This window comes from Podarcis muralis, chromosome 13 (genome assembly GCF_964188315.1).
Source record: "Podarcis muralis chromosome 13, rPodMur119.hap1.1, whole genome shotgun sequence".
Taxonomy (NCBI): Eukaryota; Metazoa; Chordata; class Lepidosauria; order Squamata; family Lacertidae; genus Podarcis; species Podarcis muralis.
In genome coordinates this window covers 10,779,561-10,800,925 of record NC_135667.1, presented here as the reverse complement: position 1 = coordinate 10,800,925, position 21,365 = coordinate 10,779,561, and the positions used below count along the sequence as shown (strand labels likewise).

Below are 21,365 nucleotides of genomic sequence, written 5' to 3'. Positions count from 1 at the left end.
ATTTTCCTTGGCTCAGTGTTTAGACCCTGGGATGTTCACTTATGCCATCATGTATACAAGGGAGATTGAGGAGGCCAGACCATGCCAAATGCACAACACACATTGCAGTTAGGAACACAGAAGTCATTGCCTCAGCAATGCTTGCAGCCAAGTGCTTTTTTAAAACATTACTAACCACCACGTTTGCATCTTAACTATCAAGCGTGGTTCTCACATGTTCTAACCCATGGGTAGGCATGGGTAAAACCTCAGCGCCTAGGACTTGCCGATCGTATGGTCGGTGGTTCGAATCCCCGCGGCGGGGTGAGCTCCCGTCGTTCGGTCCCAGCTCCTGCCCACCTAGCAGTTCGAAAGCACTTTTAAGTGCAAGTAGATAAATAGGTACCGCTTTATAGCGGGAAGGTAAACGGCGTTTCCATGTGCTGCGCTGGTGCCGGCTCGCCAGAGCAGCTTCGTCACGCTGGCCACGTGACCCGGAAGTGTCTCTGGACAGCGCTGGCCCCCGGCCTCTTAAGCGAGATGGGCGCGCAACCCCAGAGTCGGACATGACTGGCCCGTACGGGCAGGGGTACCTTTAACACCTTCTTAAAAGGGGACACGATTCGAATCTGGCCTCAGAGTACTGAAGGGTCAGCCTTTGCAGCTAAGAACTGTAACGTCACACATTCGCACAGCCCACATCCGAAGGCGCTCCCTCCCCACAAATAAACAAGAGGCAAGCCATCTAAAAACAATACGTCCTTTTTAATTGTTAAGTCAATAAAGAGGTATCAAAATTAAAAGAGGAGAATTACAGGGGATTTAACTGAACTACTAGGAGAGATTTCGGGGGTCTGGCCGGGGGGAGGAGAAAGAAAGGACAAATGCAACAGAAGACACGCCATGAACACACGGGGCTCTGGGAAGGAGGGAGGGAAGAGGGCAGTGAGGAGGCAGCCGACAAGGGGCTGGTGAGAGGCTCAATATCAGAAGAACATCGGTGTTTGTTGAGGAGGAGAGAGGAGAGGTGTGCTGGGCGCTTAGGAGTCGTCTTCGCCATTGGCGCTGTCTCTGTCGTCTTCGCCTTCTTCGGGCTCCTTGTCATCCCCCTCGATGGACTCCAGCTGAGAGAGAGAAGGGGACAGGCAGAGGGGCCGAGTTAGCAAACAGGGAGAGCCGCGCTCCTCACTCCTGGCTCTCTGCCGCCTCCAGCTTCGTACCTGGTCGTCTCCCCGGTCTTCATTGTCGTCATTGTCCAGCAGGTCCCCTTCCTCAGCGGAGTCATCCGCCCCAGTCTCAGACTCCATCTTGACATTGCTCTCTTCTTTCTTGGCCGAGCTGCTGCTTTGCTCCTCCTCAGACTTGTCATTCTTCAGTTCTAGGAAGGGAGGATATAGAGAGGAGGGGTCCAGCAGGGTATCGGAACCGCTCGCCTGCTCTCCTAAGCTCTCGGGGCTGCCGCCCCACGTGGAGTTTTCCTACATCAAGACTCGTCAAGCCAACCACACGCCTCTGGCGAGCCGGAACCGTCCCAGAGGCAGAAGAGCTTTTATAAGCCGGAAGGAGGTTGGTTCTTCCTAGACAGGCCACCTATGCAAAGGCATGAAGGGGCCGGCAGCTCGCGACATATCTGTGATCAAGCAGCTGCCATGGGTTCATTTGCAAGGCTGTTGTGGAGAACTATGGCTGTACACAAAGGGCTTTGGCAAGGTGGCTGCTCTCCCCACCGACAATATAGAGGAGGGGCTAGAGCGCTGCCCTCCTAGCTATGGAAAGCAGTTAAATAGAAGAGCAGCGAAGGAGCATCACAAGGTTGCTCTCCTGGAAACCCAAAACCAAAGCCCACCTAGAAAACCACCACGATTACACATGTCAGATATACATCCCCAGACAGCCCGTGTCCCTCCCAAACAAGGTGCTCTCTTTATTGGGGAGGAAGCATAAAACCTGAAGAGATGCTTCAAGCCAAATTCCCACAACCTTCAGCCCCCCAAAAGACCCAAGCCCATGAAGGGCTTCCAGGGTCCTCCCCCCGCCTCCCATCCACCTCCCAACCCTTTCATTCAACTGTTTACTTTGATCTTTCTCTATCTTCTCCAGGCTTTCCAGCAGGGAATCCACTTTCTGCTTAATCTGGGTCAGCTCCTTCTTAATGGTCTGCAGATCATCTCCTTTCACTGAAATAAAAAGGACATGAGCACACTGTTTATCGGAAGCACTGATACCCAAGGCTTAGCTTTTTTGAACATAGGCACTCAATGCCTATTCCAAATATATTCAGCATCTCAACAATAGATGCTGAAAGACAGCTAACACAGATATAAATCTGGAGATTAAGCGATGCATTTATCCCAGGGAGAGGAGGTTTCCCCACTGTTCCTTCTTCTCAACCCACCATTAAAAAAAGAGATAGGGAAATAAATAGTGCTGAAAAGCAAAGGAAGGTGCAACTGTTGCCAGGAGTTTTCAGATGCCCCTCTGAAACTAGGATAGAGAACAGTCTGGGGTAGTGAAACTTTCTCACTCTCTTTATGGGCAAGTCAGCAATTTACTCCAGGAACTGGAATTGGAAACCTGCAGCCCTAGGGATACACATGACCTTCAGCCCAAGCTCACAGCATGTGACCAGGACAGGCCTCTGGCAAGAGTGACCTCACCCTCTCGCAGCATCTTGCTAGGCAAAGAGAGATAAAGGGGGGGGCAAGAGGGTAACCCTTGCCCACGGCCAGCTTCAGCATCACCCACCACAGCATGCAGGGGCCCGTTTCAAATCAGGGAAGACTTTAAACATGTCAGATCTACTTTGCTAATTAGAAGTCTTCCAGCAAAATCCAAGCACAAAAACATAATTAGAATTACAAGAGGACGGTGCACCTGAACCTAGGAATTGGGTAGTTTTGTACCACCAGGACTGAATTGAGCTTATGGCCTTTTCACACACGAAATCACCCCCTATCTTTCTTAAATTCAGTGGCCTAATTCAGGGGCAAGAATCATTTCAGTTGCTGCCCATTGTTTACCAAGTGGGAAGCAGAATCTGTTGCACAATACCCAGTAGATCCCGATCTACCTTCTGCACACCCCAGTTCCAAATGGAACTTCTGCCTTGCCAAGTGAACAGTTCTAGCCAATCCCCAAGGATTTTATGTAAGGCTACCGCAACATTTAACTACTCAGTGGCACTTTGTGTGACTTTTCTGAATCCCAGTTTAAGTCCTTGTGCAAGAGAAAGGGCCCCCACCCCACTCAAATCACCTGCCCCTAGCCAGAAAATTCAACACATACACTTTCCAGACTTGGAAGACGACCCCCGCTGCCCACTCTTCGAGTTGAATCCGCTCTTGCCCCTGCGGGAGGTGTTGCCAGAAACCCGTTGGCGTTTGGATGGCACCACAGCCCGGGCAATGGGAGGCGGAGGCGGCACCCGCGCTTGGTAGCTGTACATCCTAGGGGCACAAGAGAAAACTGCCATCGTCAGAAGCCAGCCCTCAACTCCCTATTGAAACTGCCTCTTTGTGCTATACACCACATGTGTGCATCCTCTGCCCTGGGCTTCTCAAAACTCATCGTTTTGCTCGAGGGATCTAACCAACAGCACTCCCTTTAGAGTTCGCTCAGGAGAGCAGGCTCTACTTACATAGCACTTGTAAGGCCTGTAGCACAAAGGGACCTTCCTCATCCACAGAATCCTGTTCCGTGAAGTCGCATGAGGATGACTCCTCTGTTCTGCATGCATCCCTCTACTCCCCAAAATAAAACCAAGTGACATCTTCCTCCCATCTGCTTCTTGCTCATGCACAAGCTCAATGGCTGTGGTTCCTCCCTTCTTGGCATTTGGAGACAAACTGCACCGGAGATGTATGGAAGGGGCAACGGCTCACTGGTGGCTCCCAGGCTGTGCATGGGTAAGTGTCCCAGGAAAGCTCCCTCCCCACACCAACCCGAGAAGATCAGGCAGATCTTCTGGGCAAGAAGGTTAAGACAGCTCCTTGCAGCATAGAAATAATAATTTTATTCTTTATACCCCGTCCATCTGGCAGCTGCTTTCTACCAACTCAAGAGTCCTGGAACTGGGACACCATGACTGGCAGCAGCTTCAGTGGCGGCTGGTGCCCAAGGGGACTGGCAGGAAGAAGGTAGGTGCAGCCACAGCCAGCTACAGGCACGGCCAACTAATTCATCCTCCTCCCTTCTGAGTTCTATAATGACAACAAAGAGATGGAGAAGGAGGAGGAGGAGGAAGGTAGCAGAAAGAGCCAACCCCTGGTTTGGTTGAAAGAGGATGGGTTGGGGCCACTGAAAGTTATTGGGACAGTATTTCGTTTGCACCCATGAACCAGCCTCCACTGAGAGGCTCTTCAGTGCTGCTGACAAGGGACTTTTGTGGCCCTACGCACGCGAAGCAGGGAGGTACTCGAGGAGCTTCTACCTGCTAACCTGGCACTCTACCACTGACCTACAATCCCTTGCGAAAACCCTTTCTTCCTCCCCAGACTCCTTTTGGCCAAAGAAAAAAATGCCTCTACTTTTCCCGCAAACACTGCCCTCCTGAAGAACTGCCATCTCCATTGAAGTCATCCCTAGGACTTCTACTATGCATATCCTCGTCTTCCTCACCGTTTAACGGCAGAAGGTTCTTAAAAATATGACAAGCGCCACAAGAACCTAGGATCTGGCTAAGTGCCTTGAGTGAAAACGGAAATTCATTCTCAGGTCGTTATACTCTATGCCAGAAAAAGGAACCTACACCTGGAATGCTTTGGAAGGAGGGAATTAAAAGGCCTGGTCTATTTGATGCTGACACAACAGAACAGTGTACTGGTGCTTTCCTATTCTACCAGAAGGAACGAAGCATGTACAATGCAGCAAACAGCATTCAGGTAAACCTACCTGTCGTAGTAATCACGCTGGAAGTCATAGTCCAGGTCAAAAGATGACCTGAAAGACAAAGCACATGAAACATGGTCAGGTCTCAGGCAGACCACCAAGGAAAGGAATCCTGCTCAGGAGGGCTGAAAGGAACAGGCGATTCTTTCGCTTCCCATTATCAGGAGTCCATTCCCAGTTTGGCATATCAAGGCTAAACACAGTTATTCACAGTGCAAGAGCAAAGGCAACCCTGCATTTATCCAACAATCCCTCTGTCTGTCACCCACACTTCAAAGCCACCTGAGCTTTGCGCTGGGATCCAAGGTAACAAATTGTGCCACCCGCAGGTATAAAAAACCCACTCTCCCACATGGCCTCTCGCATTCACATGGAGTTGCTTGCACGCATGCACACGTACACATGCACACGCCTCTACACACTCAGCTTCATTTCCTTTGCAACCAGCTAGACAATTAAGACCTATGGAGACATTGCTCACTGCAGGGCACAAAGCCAGAGAAATAAAAAGAACAGAAACGTTAAAATAATGGAAAAAAACATAAGGGTCCCGACCTGACTAGAGGGGACGGAGAAGGTGGTGCGGCTACTGACCCGTACATCTCTGTGGCCGATCTCTTCACCCCAGCTTTGCCCCGGTTCAACTTCGGCTCGGCAGCCAGGTTAATATCTGGAACAGACACACACAGAGAGAGACATGCCAATTTTGAAAGCCAGCATCTCACAACTCTTGGAAACAAGTCGAGGCCTGCCATACATCTGGGCACTAATGTGTTGCTGAGCTCTCTCTGTTCTGGGATGGGACACACTGCCCTAAGGGACGGCATAGGATATGCTGCTAAAAGGTACAGATAACATAATGCCCAGTAGCAAGAGATCCAGGAGGGTAGAAAACAAGCTATGAGCCATTAACTTCAAGCAGGAACACCAAAAAAAGGGGGGGGGGCATTGTGTTTGGCAAAAAAATAATACTGAATAAGACATCTCATGTTGGCCAGGATCTTCAGCCACTTGTCAGTTGCAAACACAGACACTCAGCTTCTTACTGCTGGGTGGGAAAGTGCAACTCTTTCCCTTGCAGTAAATCTATACCACGCAGTGACAGAACTAATATATTAAGCAGCACTTCCAAAGTAAGAGGGTTCACTGCAGGATGGACGGGCTACACCAAACAAACAATTTTTTCCCACACCAACTGGGGGAGGGGTGGCAGGAAAATGTTGTCTGGCAGAGAAAACACTGGAATGAAAGACAAGCAAGGCTGAGCAAGCTTGTAAATAGCTGCTCCGAAGTCTCATGTGCAGAGTGAAAGTTTGTCCCAGTGACTAGGCAGGAAAGCTAGTCTAAAATGGAAGGGCACCAATATGCCATTATGTGACTACTAAACATCTTGAATGGGCAACTAAGCCAGTTAATATCTGTGGGCTACTAAGCTACTTGTACTGTTATTTACAGGGCTATGGGCAGTAGGGGAGAGAAGACAAAGCTGCTGGTTTCTCTGAAGATCGGGGATGTGGCTTTTCGATTGGAGGAATTTGGAATTGTGGCTTTCAAACAGAGCTGCATAAACACTCTTGTCTTGAGTCTTGCCTAATGAAACAATGAGCCAATTGCAATATTACAGGGATGCCGGCTGCGCAAGTTGTGTCTTCTTTCCCTATACTTAGGCGAACCAGTGAACTGCTTTGAAGGAGCAATGCAATAAAAATGCTTTGGCTGCTCCCGCTCAGGCTTTTTGGAGAGGAGTGGGGTAGAGTAGCTCAAGAGGATTGGTGCCAGGCTCCCTGCCCCAGCCCAGCATTCCCAAATACATATAAGCTAGTCTCAAAAGGGGAGACAAGGGTAGCCACAAGAAAGAGCTGGGTTGTGACATTCTGGACCCTAGTTCAAATCCCCACTGACTTGCCCAAGGACATCCACTCTCCTAGCTTAACACACCTGGATGCTGTGAGGAGCAGGAAGACTGTCATAAACATAACACAAACACCACACATACAGAGGAAGAAATGAAAAACCAGACCTGAAGGCTAGCTCTACATGGTGATCAACATTCCTTATTTCCATATAAAAGCCAATCAAGGCTCCAAACTGCCTTTCTCTTCCCTCACCAACCCAAAATGACCAACAGCCCTGGAAGGATCTCGGGAAAGAAAGGCAGATGAAGAAAAAGAAATCAGGAAGCTGCTCCTGCTCCATCCAGTGGAATGGATCATTAGAATCTGGGTATACAGTGGTACCTCGGGTTAAGTACTTAATTCGTTCCGGAGGTCCGTTCTTAACCTGAAACTGTTCTTAACCTGAAGCACACTTTAGCTAATGGGGTCTCCTGCTGCCGCCGCACCGCCGAAGCCTGATTTCTGCTCTTATCCTGAAGCAAAGTTCTTAACCTGAAGCACTATTTCTGGGTTAGCGGAGTCTGTAACCTGAAGCAGATGTAACCTGAGGTACCACTGTACTTGATTAAGGCTTCAAAAGGCGTCAATAGACAATTAGGAAAGACAGGCTTGTACCCCACCTTTCTGATGTTGCTCTGTGTGTTTACCATGTTTTGATGTTACTTGTAAGCTGCCTTAGAAGAAACTGTACCTTGAAAGGTGGAATAAAAATAAATACAATAAAATAAACATGGGCAACACCCTGCACTTCCACACAGCTCAATATCTAACTGTAAATTCTGACTTCCTTGCTCTCCTCTTTATAGACTTGCCACCTCCACTCTGACATCTAGACTGCCTCCGATACGGAGCCGAAAGTATGTGCTTGGTTTAGCTGGTGTGGTGTAGTGGTTAAGAGCGGTAGTCTCGTAATCTGGGGAACCGGGTTCGCGTCTCCGCTCCTCCACATGCAGCTGCTGCGTGACCTTGGGCCAGTCACGCTTCATTGAAGTCTCTCAGCCCCACTCACCTCACAGAGTGTTTGTTGTGGGGGGAGGAAGGGAAAGGAGATTGTTAGCCGCTTTGAGACTCCTTAAAGGGAGTGAAAGGCCCTTTGGATATCAAATCCAAACTCCTCTTCTTGGTTTGCGTATGTAGTTGTTTGGCTCTGCTAGCAGAGAGTGGTGTGTTATGTCTGAGTGTGAAATGAGGCAATAAGGAAGCAAGAGAGGTGCTTGGAAAAGGAACTGGTCAGTGATTTCAGCCAGGCCTAAGAAAAGGGATATGCTAAAAACCACCACAAGGCGCTTACCTAGGACCTGGCCTGCGATCATCCTGCCATCTTCTCCTGCCACGGCAGCACGAGCGTTGCGCTCGTTCACGTACTGCACGAAGGCAAAGCCCTTGTGCACAGAGCAGCCCACGATCTTGCCGTACTTGGAGAAGATGGCCTCCACGTCTGACTTCTTCACCACTAGCGTGTTGAGATTGCCGATGAACACGCGGGAGTTCAGGGAGCGTGGGTCTGTCTTGTTGGTGACGTTGCTGGCCATGACTCAAGTATGCAGCAGAAACACAGGCTTGGTGCTGGAGGAGGAAGATTGTCAGAGAAGGGAAAGCAGTCACGTGGGATTTCAGCATCTTGACACATGCGCACACACACACAGCCAACAGAATACACACACACACACGCAGCCTGGCAGGAAGCGCTTCCCCCTTTGAACGAATGGCTACGATCCCCGAGGCATGCTGGAAAATCTCAGATCCATCCTGCAAGCAGTAAGGCACAGCAGTATTGCTAAGCAACTGCATTTTCCTTTTTAAAAAAAACGATTGCCACTAGGCAAAGACCATTTTTCATAAGGCACTAAAGGAAGTGAGGTGGCTTTGCCACCAGCCTGCCACAGAACCACCCACCTTCTCCCACAAGAGACACCTGTGCCCACGTCAAGCCCTGGCTGTGCATGATATTGTGTCTAAAGCTAGCAGTGGTATTCCAAGATGGGTGGGTATCTCTCATGTCAGCCTGGTCTCAGGAGAAAGTCAACCGCTAGACTATGGGGCAAACTAAGGCCTGAGGGCCAGATCCGGCCCAATCGCCTTCTAAATCCGGCCTGTGGAGGGCCCGGGAATTGGCATGATTTTAAATGAGTAGAATGTGTGCTTTTATTTAAAATGCATCTCTGGGTTATTTGTGGGGCATAGGAATTTGTTCATTTCCCCCCTTCAAAATATAGCCCAGTCCCCCACAAGGTCTGAGGCATAGTAGACTGGCCCCCTGCTGAAAAAGTTTGCTGACCCCTGCTCTGGACCCGTTTCAAGGACAAGCATATTGTGGGTAGAATCAATTTTACTCCCAGCCCTCAATTTTGCTTTTAACCAGCTTTCTAAGGAACACAACTACAGAAAGCCCAGCTCCAGCTCAGATGAAACCAATACAAAAAGCTGTCACCAGCTAGCAGAATTTCTAGTAGTGAGACAACTCTCACACACAGTTTTCTCAACAAAACTTCTTTCAAAAGCAGTGAGTAGAATGCTATCTAACTTTGGGCCTCCATTTATAGATGCTTATGACAAAAGCACCAGGACCTTGCTGTGATCTTTAGATTCATTGATAAACATGGAAATGAGATTCTGGTTTGAGTTCCAGCCTCATTTCAACCACTTACACGGAGCAACAACATGGAGCCTGCTCATCTACACAAGTCTCTTGCGCACACCTAGTTAACATAGTTATACTTAGAATATATTTTTAAAGCGACCGGTGGAAACTAAAATAAATCAGTATTGGAACTTCGTCTATGTACAAACTCAGAGTGGTCTTGTAATATATCTGAAAGTAGCCTGGGAAAGAAGTTTCAGCGTGGAGGAAGATTCAATGCTGCTCACCGCATTTTCTCACTCTCTCTCGCATGCATGCACACACACATTCTCTCTTCTCTCCCCGCACCCCCCAAGCTATTTACAGAAATCCAACAGGGCAAAGCCTTTTACTTTCCTGCTCTCACCTTGGCACATTTAGTTCTGTTGCATGTGATACTCGACAACCCAGACTTAAGCCATCAAGTGAACAGAGTGGGGGACTGATTGTTAAGTTTCGCTGCTGGAGGTCCATGTTGAGATTCTTTGTCCAGCAATGAAACTCCCAGAGGCTCGTGAACGCTCTCTGCCTATATTTGCTTCACAGGACTATTGCAAGAACAAGATGAGAATGGAGAGCAACCTCTGGATAATGAGTAGAGTCATGGGAAAAACCCCAAGACCCTTCAAAAGATTCAACACTTTCAGTTCCAGCTGGCAGTTTTGATTGAGATGGGCAGAGGAAAAGACTATTACATGATTTTTGTGATCAGAAACAAGGTAAATGTGTGTGTGTGTGGTCACAGCATACACTGCAGCCAAAGGCCAGCGAAACAGGGTTTAGAGCAGGTGGTGTATATGGGACTGACAACATGCAGCAAAGCACATGGACAGAAATTAGATTTATGGTGCTATCACCTTTCTGTGCGACCTCAAGGTGGGATGAGTGTTTCATTAATCATCCTCTACCAAAAGCAATTCTAATGGCCAAATGTCAAGGGCGGTCAGAGGGCCCTCTCTTCAAGGCTCCAAGGAGACCCAGCTTTAAGCTCTGCAGGGTTTGATAAATCTACTTGCCTCCTCACTGTACTTGAGTGCTTCACCCCCAACTGATGACCATCCCTGCACTTCCATCACATCCTGTTTGCAGGCAAGTACCCCTCTTCACCACCACCACCACCACCACCACCACCACCACCACCACCCCGCCCAATGCTTCAGTGGAAGAAACAAGGTGTAGTCTTTTATTTTTCTGGTGAATTTTGTATTTTGTATACTGTATGCTTTTATCATCATAAGTCACTCTGAGACATTATTGTAGAAAGCAACAAATAAATGCGATAAATAACAACAAAAACAACATACTCTCTTTCTCATGCAAGTTGGGCTTTTGCAGCCCATGGCTCCCTCCTGCCAAAAACAGGGGAGAGGGATAAAGGAAGAAATGACACTATCTTTCTCTTTTCTTTCCAGTTCAATTGATGATGCAGGCAGCAAGGAGGTGCTGACACTTTCTTTCAGAAGATGAACTCACCCGGGGGGGGGGGGCAGGGACATCTCCCCCCCCCACCCCGAATCAGAAGAAAAGTGGTTTTGCTCCCAGGCATTTCCACAGAAAGCATCAACTGTGTTTTTCGGTTGTCTCTTTAAAATTTCTATCTATCTATCATGGGATGGGGGGGTATTAGCCCTCCTTTATTCCCTTTCCTGCACAGATAAAAGGGTCACTTCCATCCGTTCCCATAGATGGTTCTCATACATCAAGCTGCAATTTTGCAGAAAATGCCAGGAGTCCCTCTCTGCTGACGCCTTCGGCAAAAACCCAACTGGGAGAAAAAAACAAACGTTCTCTCTCTCTCTATTGCAAGTTAGGCTTTGGCAAATTGCAGCAAGCTATGGAGGAGGAAAGGAATGACTAGGTTTTCTTCCACACGTTTTTTGGAAGATGCAGAGGGGTGCTGCTTTCTTCAAAAGCCCGGTTCACAAGCTCTCTGCACATTCTACAGCTCTCAGGGAAAGCAAAGGGGAGCAAGCCATGGTGGTAGCAATGAATGGGATTAACTCACAAACCAAGCCAAAATATGCTGGCTGTCGATTACACATCTGTCCATTAGTTACCATGCCTCAGCAAAGCCATATTATGACCACAAAACTTAGTTCTGAAGAGAGGTCCCATGACTTTAGCTGGCACCTAGCATGCACTTCTTGTTTGTCGCTGCCAGGACCGTGATGTACCCAAGGCCTAAAGATTGACTATTATTTCATTATGAACCAGAGCCTTTATCAGCCACCATCACTACCCTTAAAGATGTTCATGATGTAACTTTTCACAAAGCTATTGCCTGAACTTGCTTGTTTCATTCCCGCCCCCGTTGCCTTTCTCATGTCTAGCATAAGTCTGCTGGCAGAGACTTCTTTTAATCTCTGCAATGCATCAAGGTAACTTGGGTACTGTGACATACTCTAGTATTTTTATATATAACTCAACTGTTAAAAGAGATTGTTCCAATCTGTTAATTAGGGTCAAGTAACGGGCAAAAGATTCCAAGTATGTGCGCATGCACTGCAAAGTTTAACACAGAATTATACTCTGGGAGTGTAGTTTTGTTGCCACTTTTTAAAAATGAAAAAAAGAAAGAGTCCACCACACAAAACTGGCCAGTTCACCCCCTACCCACAAAGCCCAGCGCAACAAGATATACTGAGCTTGGTTGCTGAACTTGCTTTTGCTCCCCAAAACCAGACAACCCCTCTCCCCCACTTCTAACCCTTAAAGTGGCTGCATGTTCAGAAGGCAATGAAGACCTGAACAGGTCCACTCACATCTACTAACAGAGTTTTGCTTGAAGTGCAGGTGTGTACTCTTTTTCAGCAAGGCCTTTAAGAGGGATGGCTGCTGAAGCCTGGAAGTAAGCCAACTCAGCCCCTTACCATCAGCCAAGATGGGTTTGTGTCTGCTCCATGCAAGGCTCCGCAGGTAACTGCCTCTGCCAATCCAGACTGGGCGTCCATGACGGCGTTTGTAAGGGAGGGACGGTGTGGAGGAAAAGATCAAGATGGGAACTGAAGGGTACGAGACAGGAAGGGGGGGGGCGGGATCTGACCAAGGGAAGGCTGTCACTGCTAGCGAGCGATCAGCACCACAGACACATTGCAGCAACAGTTGAAAAATTGCACAGAAATGAAATATTAAAAATTAAAAAAAATAAAAATAAAAAAGTGCAGGAACTTCCTGAGATGTTCAAACAAGTTCTGGAGAGAAATTGGGTTCCGTTCTTAGCAGCCAGGCAATCAGGGAGGGAGGGAAAAAAAGAGTTAAACGCGATAAATCCACTTTTTTAAAAAAAATGTGTTTTAAAAACCTTGTTGTGTTTTTTCCCCCCCAAGGGGTTAAAAGCCCAGAGTCAGTTAGGACCACTCAGAAAAACTCCATTTTCATCCGGTTAAAAATCAGCAGTCATTTTTTTTTTAATCACCACCATCAGCAACACATCATCATAGTCACAGTCACCACCATCATAGTAGCAATAATATCAATAAGTAACTAGCAACAACGATAAAAAGGAAATCAGTGGAAAGGCAGGAAAAAAATGGAAAAAAATTGAATAACTTACTGTAGCTGAAGATCAAAAAAATCTCGCTGTAAAAAAACAAAAATAAAAATAGCCCAGATTAGAAAAACCGGAGGTGTAAAAAGGTCAAAGTCAGTAACGATTTCTTTCCTCTCTCTCTCTTTCATTTTCTGTCCTTTTTTCCCCCCTCTCACCCTCTTGTTCCAGCCATGGTTACTGCAGAACCAGGCAGGGGAGAGCTCCCGGCAGGAAACAATCCAAGCCCTTTGAACACCATTTCTAAAAATGCCTGAGAGAGGTGAGCTCATGCGAGGCTAAAAGATTCCTCCTCTAACCCAGCTGCTGCAGGAAAAAAAAAAGTGATTTTTTCCCCAAAATTAACATCTTTCAATCCAGCTCTGGCTTCACTGCAAGGCCAACGCTGGGCCGCAAAGCCACCGTTTTGATAAAAAAACGGCTCATTCTAAGACATTGGGAGGGGTGTGCGTGCGGTGGGGTGGGTGGGTTTTTTTTAAATAAAAAAACAAAACACGAAGCTGAGCTCCAGTGAAGGAAGGGTTGGGGGTTTTCGCCTTGCTGCCCTGTGAAAGGAGAAGGGACAGGATGAGTCAGGGTACCCGAGAAACGTTGCCCACATCTCCCAGTTCCCCCCTCCCCAGCGCAGAGAATGCCAGTCCCACGTGGCTACCCCAAGCTCACAGCTGACGTCAAAAGGCACCAGGAAGCTTGTGGTAGGAGGTGAAGTACATTGAAGCTCATACACAGATACCCTGAAGCAAAGATGGAGGAGGAAGACTTCGCAGAGATTCTGATGCATGCAACTGAAGGAGAAGCAACCTCTACAAACCTCATAAGCGTTAAGAGCATGAGGGCACTGCAGCCTAATGCTCTATGCATCACTCCCCAGAAGTGTAATACATGCACCCACCCACTGGTTTTTAGCATCATGTTCAAAACTGGAAGCCATCCTAGTCCTGGGTACCAATTTTGATAAGCCATTAATTAAATTCTAGCCCAACTGTTTTATCTGCCTTCCCACCCAGCATTTAAATGCCAGGAAAGTACTGCACATAAACCACCCAGATTTACACTTTAAATAAATAATCCCCAGGTCTCTCATAAGAGAAATTCATAGGCAGAACACTCCTTTTCTCTACTGTGCTATGTTACCCCTGGAAGGATATAGGGTAAGTTTAGTGCAGTCAGCACAGGCAGGGAAAATAACAAAGGGAGAAGGGCAGGTCATTTTGGAATTACTTGGCAAAAGTGATAAGCAAAACAGATACAAGGTTGTTGATGCCAAACACATTTTGATGCCAGCTTCAAGCAAACTGAAATGCTCTTTTGGACCAGATCTACTAACACTCTGGAGACGGGTGATGGGTATGTGGTGGTGCTAGGAGGAAAGACTTCCAGCCACGTTTCCTCAATGTTACTGGGGGAGGTCAATGCATGGTCCCTGGCAGAAGAACCCAGACGTTCTACCTTTCCACCCTTTGTACAAGTTCTCAACAAATGGAAGGAAGCATGTTAAGAGAGAAGGCGGCTAATGTATTCAGATTATTCTACTAAGCATGACCCAGCACGTGGAAGACTTGGATTCAAACTCCTGGTCTTGTGCAAATCCTGTGGCAACTCCTTACAGAACAGCTAGTTCAATCTTGCACAAACACTTGCAGGCTTCAGCTTTCAAAAAGTGACACCAAAAGCTCATAGCCTTTAAGGTATCACGAGACTCATGCCTCCCTCCCACCCAGTTCCTGCTGCAAACTAATAAAACTAATTGAATGGAATTTTAAGTTAATTGGCTATTAGTTCAGTGCTACAGGTGCTAATAAAGAGCTATGTGCTGCAAGCTAGTGAGCACCCAGGACCTGTCCAGCCAATGAATGGGTTTTGGCACACCAGGTATAACTGTTTTGCAATTTACACATCTGGACTTGTGCAAGGGCATCACTGGCGCTGTCCATACAGAAAGAATCCTGCCCTCACTATGTTCCCATTCCCCTCCTATGTGATTTACATATCTCTAGGCACCAAACGAAAACAGCCCTCTTCTCTCAAGACGTTTGGCTAATTAAACTGTCTAAAATGGGGGGGGGAGTGTTTTTGTTTGTTACTATGTTACATATTTCTGTGTTTTTATATTGTGAACTGTCCCTGTGAACCTTGGGTGAAAGGTGGTATAGAAATGTAATAAATAAGAATAAGAATACCATAAACCATCACTGTAAACCTAGCTTATGGCTAGGAATCAATGCCAGACCCTCACTCCTGATCCTGCCTATCTCTGTCTTTCACAGGAACACCATGTCCTACCTCAAAGCAGGATGGTAGCTCTTCAACATGATGTTCACCAATAATAAGTGCTGTACAAATTACTTTTAAACTAACAACACAATTGGCAGCCACATGATTCTGAAGGATTCCAAGTGAAATGCAAGATCAGGCTTTTGTGGGCTTCCCCAGGAGCAGAGCTGTTAACCCTACTTAACCCTGTTCCAAAGCTGGGGTCTAGATGAGCTGAACCCAATTCTCTTCCTTAACAATTGAAAAACTTTTTAAAACGCAAATCCAAATTCAAGACAGGCAGCGCAGCTGTACTGAATCAATTGCAGCTGGCAAAGGCAATATACAAAAGTGTTTTTGACTCCCATTAGTTAAATCAAGACCTCTGTGTAACTCAGAAGCTTGCATATTGCTAAACATGCAAAACAGACCCAATATAAATAGGCACCCCAAATTATACAAAATTTAGAGCAATAATTGACAACAATCTATACCAGGCCATGGAATTACTGTTTTTTTTTCCTTCAGAAAAAGCAGCAAAGAGTGGGGTGACCGCTCTAAAGATGAACAAATCTAAAAATGAACCTTAGGTCCAGGTTATTTGAATGACCATTGAAGCATTCCTGGGTTCTGAGATCTTTGGGGCAGGCCCTTCTCTGGGTTGCACTACCTTCACAAGCACATTTGGTGGGAATGCAGGAGGCGGCCTTCTGGATGGCTGTTCCCAAATTTTGGAACTCCTTAGAGAAGCTAGACTGGTTCCTTCCTAACTGTCCTTCTGCTGGCAGGTGGAAACTTGTTTTATTCCTAAAGCCTTTTCAGAACTGTTTTTAAAGAAAGGGCTTTGAGTAGTTCTGTACTGCTTTTACTATCTGTATTTTAATACGTAGATTTTTTTTTTATATTGTTTTAATTCCATGTCTGTTTAATAACTTTTAAACTTCTGTGTTTTATCCATGTTGTTTTAATTTCTGTAAACCCCCCTTGAGTCCTGGTTCAGTGAGAAAGGCAAGATAATATAGCAATCTTGCTGCAATCCTATATACGCTTCCTTGGGGACAAGCCACATTAAGCTCAGTAATATGCACTTCCAAGAAAATCTGTTTAAGATTGCACAGCCTATTGATGTGCCACAAGGCACTCTGCTTTTGCAGCAACTGATTATTTATTTAAAGAATGCATACCCTGCTTCTCACTCTATTCCTCAATGTGACAAACATGATCCCTCTGGAACTTTTATTTTTTTTAAAGTTCAGTATGTTCCCACCTTAAGCGCGATTAAATATTGCAAATTAATTGCATGCATGGCAGAGTTTAATAGCGCCTTTTGTGTTGTCTTTTCCCAGTGCAAAAAAGCTTTTAATCTCCCGGGCTTGCTCAGCAGGTTCTGGGAAGCCCTTGGGACGGCCCAGCAACAAGATCTCAAAAGAGCCTCCCGGAGCCTGGTAAGCAAGGTGGAGAATTTAAAAGCTCTCTGCCTTGCTTGGTAGGCAAGGATGGTCATGAGGGCAGTTCGAAGGAGATGATTCAGAGTTTTTTCTTATACGCACCATCCCCAGAACGCAGCCCCCGAGCAAGATGCTAGCATACTGTAGTTAAGCAACAGTCTGTATGACTTCTAATTTTTGCAGGGTCTTGCAGGCTGAATGGCACAAAGGCTAAGGAGGACCAGGAGACCTGAGCATGTAAGAACAGCTTTACTCCAGTTGTCACTAGAGCGCTTCCAAGCTCAATTCAATATGCTGATGCTAACCTGTAAAGCTCTGATTATTTGTGGCCAGCTTCTCTAAAAAGGACCACCCTTAGCTCTTATGATCCTCGACGTCCGTAAAAAAACAACAACAAAGGCCCTTCTTGCATGCCCACAAGGGGAACACAGAAAACCGCCTTTAACAATATCAGATTGCATGCCCATCTTGCTCAGTATTGCCCATTCTGACTGGCAGCACCTCTCCCAAGGTTACAGGAACCCGACTTTATGACACCAGGGACTAAGCCTGTGACCTTACTGCCCTTTCCTATTAGGCTGGTGGGCTCAAGTGTGGTGGCTCTGAAACTCCCTCCCTGCAGAGCTAACAAAGCCTTCAAGTGTACCTCAAAAACTCGATTTGTTGCAACCTGCTACACTTTTCCCAGTTGTTTTTATGTCACTCATTCCTGAGACTTGTTGGTTCCTCAAAATTCTCTATTATTATTATTTATTATTATTATTATTAAACAACCCAAATGCATTTCAATTGATCTCCTCCAGCTGTGCACTGCCTTGTGAGGGCTAAGAGGCAGAATAACATATACTGTATGTGTTTGTGTGTGTGTATATGTATGTGTGTGTGTGTGTGTATGTGTGTATATATATATATATATATATATGCAGGTTTTGGTGTCCTCGGGTATCTTCCCGTGTAAAAGTTGGGGTGTCTAGGCGACGTTTCGACGAGGTCTCACTCGTCATCTTCAGGCTGGTGCTTTCGGCTTCTTGTTACTGGAACAGAGCAGGATCTCAGTGTTTGAGTTCCTATAAATACTGTAGAGGAGGTATGGTGTATAGCCTCCAATGTTCTGGGCAGAGAGGAAGTTCCCAGGCTAGTGTGCCTTTTCTTCTTTTGTTCCTTAATTGCTTGAGGGATATCTTGAGTGATTTCTTGAGTGATATCCTGAGTACCACTTAGGTGGGTCATTAGGTGTGGATTAGTTGCTAAAGCCTTTGTGTCTTGACCTCTTGAACTTTGTGAAGAGTTTTTCTGAGAAGATGGGTGTACTACATTTAGTTGTGCTCTGGCTTGGCTTCGTGTATAGGGGCGAGCTGTGGTTTTGTGGCCTGTGCCAGCCAGATCTGTGTAGGGATTGCAGGGGGGTGCAGCATCCGGAGGTGCCACCATGGTTTGGCTACTGGATGGTGTCTGTAATTTATCTGTGGAGAGGGTCTGGGTTTGGGTCTGGTGTGGTTGGGTCTCGCCCCTATACACGAAGCCAAGCCAGAGCACAACTAAATGTAGTACACCCATCTTCTCAGAAAAACTCTTCACAAAGTTCAAGAGGTCAAGACACAAAGGCTTTAGCAACTAATCCACACCTAATGACCCACCTAAGTGGTACTCAGGATATCACTCAAGAAATCACTCAAGATATCCCTCAAGCAATTAAGGAACAAAAGAAGAAAAGGCACACTAGCCTGGGAACTTCCTCTCTGCCCAGAACATTGGAGGCTATACACCATACCTCCTCTACAGTATTTATAGGAACTCAAACACTGAGATCCTGCTCTGTTCCAGTAACAAGAAGCCGAAAGCACCAGCCTGAAGATGACGAGTGAGACCTCGTCGAAACGTCGCCTAGACACCCCAACTTTTACACGGGAAGATACCCGAGGACACCAAAACCTGCATTCCTGTACCCGTGAAAATCTACGAAAGCATATATATATATATATATATATATATATATATATATATATGGCGCACCCCCGCAACTCTTCTGCTATGTTTATTCATGAAGCAGCCCCACTGAGCTCAGAAAAGCGTAGCCAGGAGAGCAGCCTACATTAGACCACTAATCCGGATTAGGCCAGGAGAGAGGGCGGGCGGGCGCCAGGCCTTCTGCACGGGAAAGGAACACGCGGGCAGAAATGTCACTTCCTGACCAAAGCCAATAGCCTCACGTGGGTTTTTTGTCCCACCGCCACCTAACTCTTTCAGGGGGGGGGGGATAAGGATTATTTCCTCCTCCTCCTCCCCCGCCCAAGTACAATGGTCTCTTCCAGGGGCAACACATATGAATTAGCTCGGAATGTACCATTTGGACTAAGCGGGGGGGGGGGGAGAATCTCTCGCATCTTCCCATTTCCCTGCGAAGGCCGGGAAGGGAGATACCAAAGTGGCGGGGGAAGAAAACAAGAGAGAAAGGGCGGTACCATCATTAACACTCCCCCCCCCCCGCGGCCGAAGCGCGAAAAAGGAAAGAAACGTCGCCGCTCCTTCCTTGGCCACCTGAGGCGTTAATATCCAGGCTACGAACTCACCAGGAGGCCCCAGCTCCGGAACGGCGTCGTTTTCCTTATCTATAGGGCTTTTTATTTTCCTCCTTCTTCTTTCACATATACCTTCGCCTCATCCACGCTCCGGACTCTTCACAAAATGGCGCCCCCGCCGCCCTCTGCCTCTGCGCCGCGCAGCCGGGACGTAGCGCGGCGCGGCCCCTTTTCATGCTACACCGTCTGTCATTGGAAGGGGGCTTTATAATATGGACGTCGTTCATTGGCTAGCATTCGCTCTCAATCAAATGGGGGCCAATAAGCGCCCGCTGAGGTTGTGAAGGTGAGGACGAAGCAATAATAGGGAGAGGGAGAGATTTGCGACGTGAAAGGCGGGACTCGAAACGCGATAGGCTAGCAGGGGTGTGGCTCTCTGTCCCGGTTGTTCGCTTTGTGATTTGACAACTGGGCTGTCAGTCCAACCTTCCCTCGCAGTGATTTCTGCTGTTCATTTATTCCCCCACCCATTTATTCCCCAGCTTCCTTTTCTGAATGGTGTCCATCCCTGCCACTCATCTCTGCTTAGTTTGTGATAGGTCAAGGTCTTACAGGCAGCGACCAATGGTGCCTAAAAGGGTGTTTCAATAACTAAATTAGGTGGCTTCACGTACATCCGGCTCCCTTGGGGAAGTAAGTCTCCATTGCTTACGAGCGAATGACGTACGTGAAGCCTCGAGTAGTCATTGGACAGCGCGCAACCCTAACACAATTGGGCCCCGTTAAAAAAGGAGGCGTAACTTCGGCTTTGCTCGGCCAATAAGTGCTTGCCTTGTGCCTAGACTCAAGTTTTGATTGGTGTGTTTGAAAAGTATCCCGCCACATAAACCTGCCTATTTATTTTATTTTCCATTACAGACCTCCTGGTACAGCCTCATTTTAATTGTCCACCTTCTCCCACATTCTATCTTGAGATTGTAGCTGCCTGCACATCATACGTTTAAAGGAAATGATTTAGTCCCAAGAATCCTGGGGACTGTAGCTTGCCCTTCACAGAGATGAGGAAATATAGTTCCTGTAATTTTTTTTTTACAAAAAAATTTTGAGGAGGGAGAAGCATATATGTTAAATGTACAGTACTGTATGTACACAGCCTAAAAGCAGCTAAGTTTTTGCCTCCCCCTTGCTTTGTTTACCATCTAGCCCTATAAAGAATTCTGGAGAAGTTAGTTTGGTTCCCGTAAGGTATTGCCCTATGGCGGATTTTAAAATCTTAAATTATATTTTATTTTTCTTGCAGGCAAATGCACATAAGTCTGCAACTGTTCAGGGCTGTGCTATGCTATACATTTTACTGGGAAATACGTTCCACCGAAATCATCAAGAGCAGGTTTTTCTCATGTACTCTTGAAGCTAACTTTAAGAAACGGAAGGATCTGAAGTGTGCATGCACACAAAAGCTTATACCCAGAACAAACTTAGTTGGTCTTTAAGGTGCTACTGCACAATTTTTTATTTTATTTCGACTGCGTCAGACCAACACAGCTACCTACCTGAATTTAAGAAACTGAGTTTTCTTTTTAAAATTTCTCCTCCCTCCTGATTCCTTTTTATTTTGCGTTGTGCATTTTAGATTGCCAGCCTGAGGGTAGGGACTGCCTTATCACTGACCTTTAAAAACCACTCTGGAAGTTTAATTTTTTTAAAAAAATAAATGAGTAGAATGTTTGTCATCACAGCTCACTTACTTAGAATTAAGCCCACTTTACTAAACCGGATTTGCTTCTGATTCAGCACAGATAGCTAGGAAACATAGTCTTACAAGTGCAGAATATAGTTAAGCTTTGGTATGTCAAAAGCTAGTCTATGTAAGGTGATAACTAGGCCCATGTGTGTATATGAGCTGTGTTTCTAAACATGCTGAAATTAGCATGCATTAAGGGCTATTTAAAGCAAGCAGATACTTCCTGTGATATGTTGAAAGCAAATTAAATGAGACTAATCCTCTCTGAGGTGGCAGCATGAGGGTAATGGGTCACCAGCATGGCACAGGATTAAAGAAGTGGGGCCCCTCCATGATTTAGAAAAAGGGCAAAGTTTAAGTTAGCAAGGTTAGAGGAAGCAGGGATGTGACTTGAGAGAGCAAGGCAAGGTGCAGTACAAGAAAGAAGCTAGACTGTCTTGGAATAAGAAGAAGAAGAAGAAGAGTTTGGATTT

At 46.6% G+C, this 21,365-nt stretch overlaps 1 protein-coding gene across 10 annotated transcripts; it reads right to left on the bottom strand.

Moving 5' to 3' along the window:
• Positions 1 to 725: 725 nt before the first annotated feature.
• Positions 726 to 19,373, bottom strand: HNRNPC (heterogeneous nuclear ribonucleoprotein C). Of its 10 annotated transcripts, none has more exons than XM_028703905.2 (9): positions 19,200 to 19,359; positions 12,935 to 12,960; positions 8,053 to 8,327; positions 5,422 to 5,536; positions 4,870 to 4,917; positions 3,265 to 3,425; positions 2,055 to 2,156; positions 1,200 to 1,357; positions 726 to 1,103 (listed from the first exon to the last, which is right to left on the bottom strand). In XM_028703905.2, exons 3-9 carry the CDS (start codon positions 8,291 to 8,293, stop codon positions 1,020 to 1,022), a joined length of 909 nt encoding a protein of 302 aa, XP_028559738.1. In that variant the 5' UTR covers positions 8,294 to 8,327; positions 12,935 to 12,960; positions 19,200 to 19,359; the 3' UTR covers positions 726 to 1,019. The 10 variants fall into 10 exon arrangements, with proteins under 10 accessions (XP_028559738.1, XP_028559744.1, XP_077773054.1 ...); XM_028703911.2 differs by having other exon boundaries at positions 5,461 to 5,536; XM_077916928.1 differs by having other exon boundaries at positions 726 to 1,357; positions 19,168 to 19,372.
• Positions 19,374 to 21,365: the final 1,992 nt, after the last annotated feature.

What these genes read in the sequence shown, in the direction of transcription:
- HNRNPC (XM_077916930.1), bottom strand. Translation starts at nt 8,293, where the DNA reads ATGGCCAGCAACGTCACCAACAAGACAGACCCACGCTCCCTGAACTCC. An exon ending in GTCTTCCAAGTCTGGAAAGT is followed by an intron (nt 2,157 to 3,264) that starts GTATGTGTTGAA and finishes TTTTTATTTCAG; the next exon opens with TGAAAGGAGATGATCTGCAG. An exon ending in GAAGATAGAGAAAGATCAAA is followed by an intron (nt 1,358 to 2,054) that starts GTAAACAGTTGA and finishes CTCCCTTCCTAG; the next exon opens with AACTGAAGAATGACAAGTCT.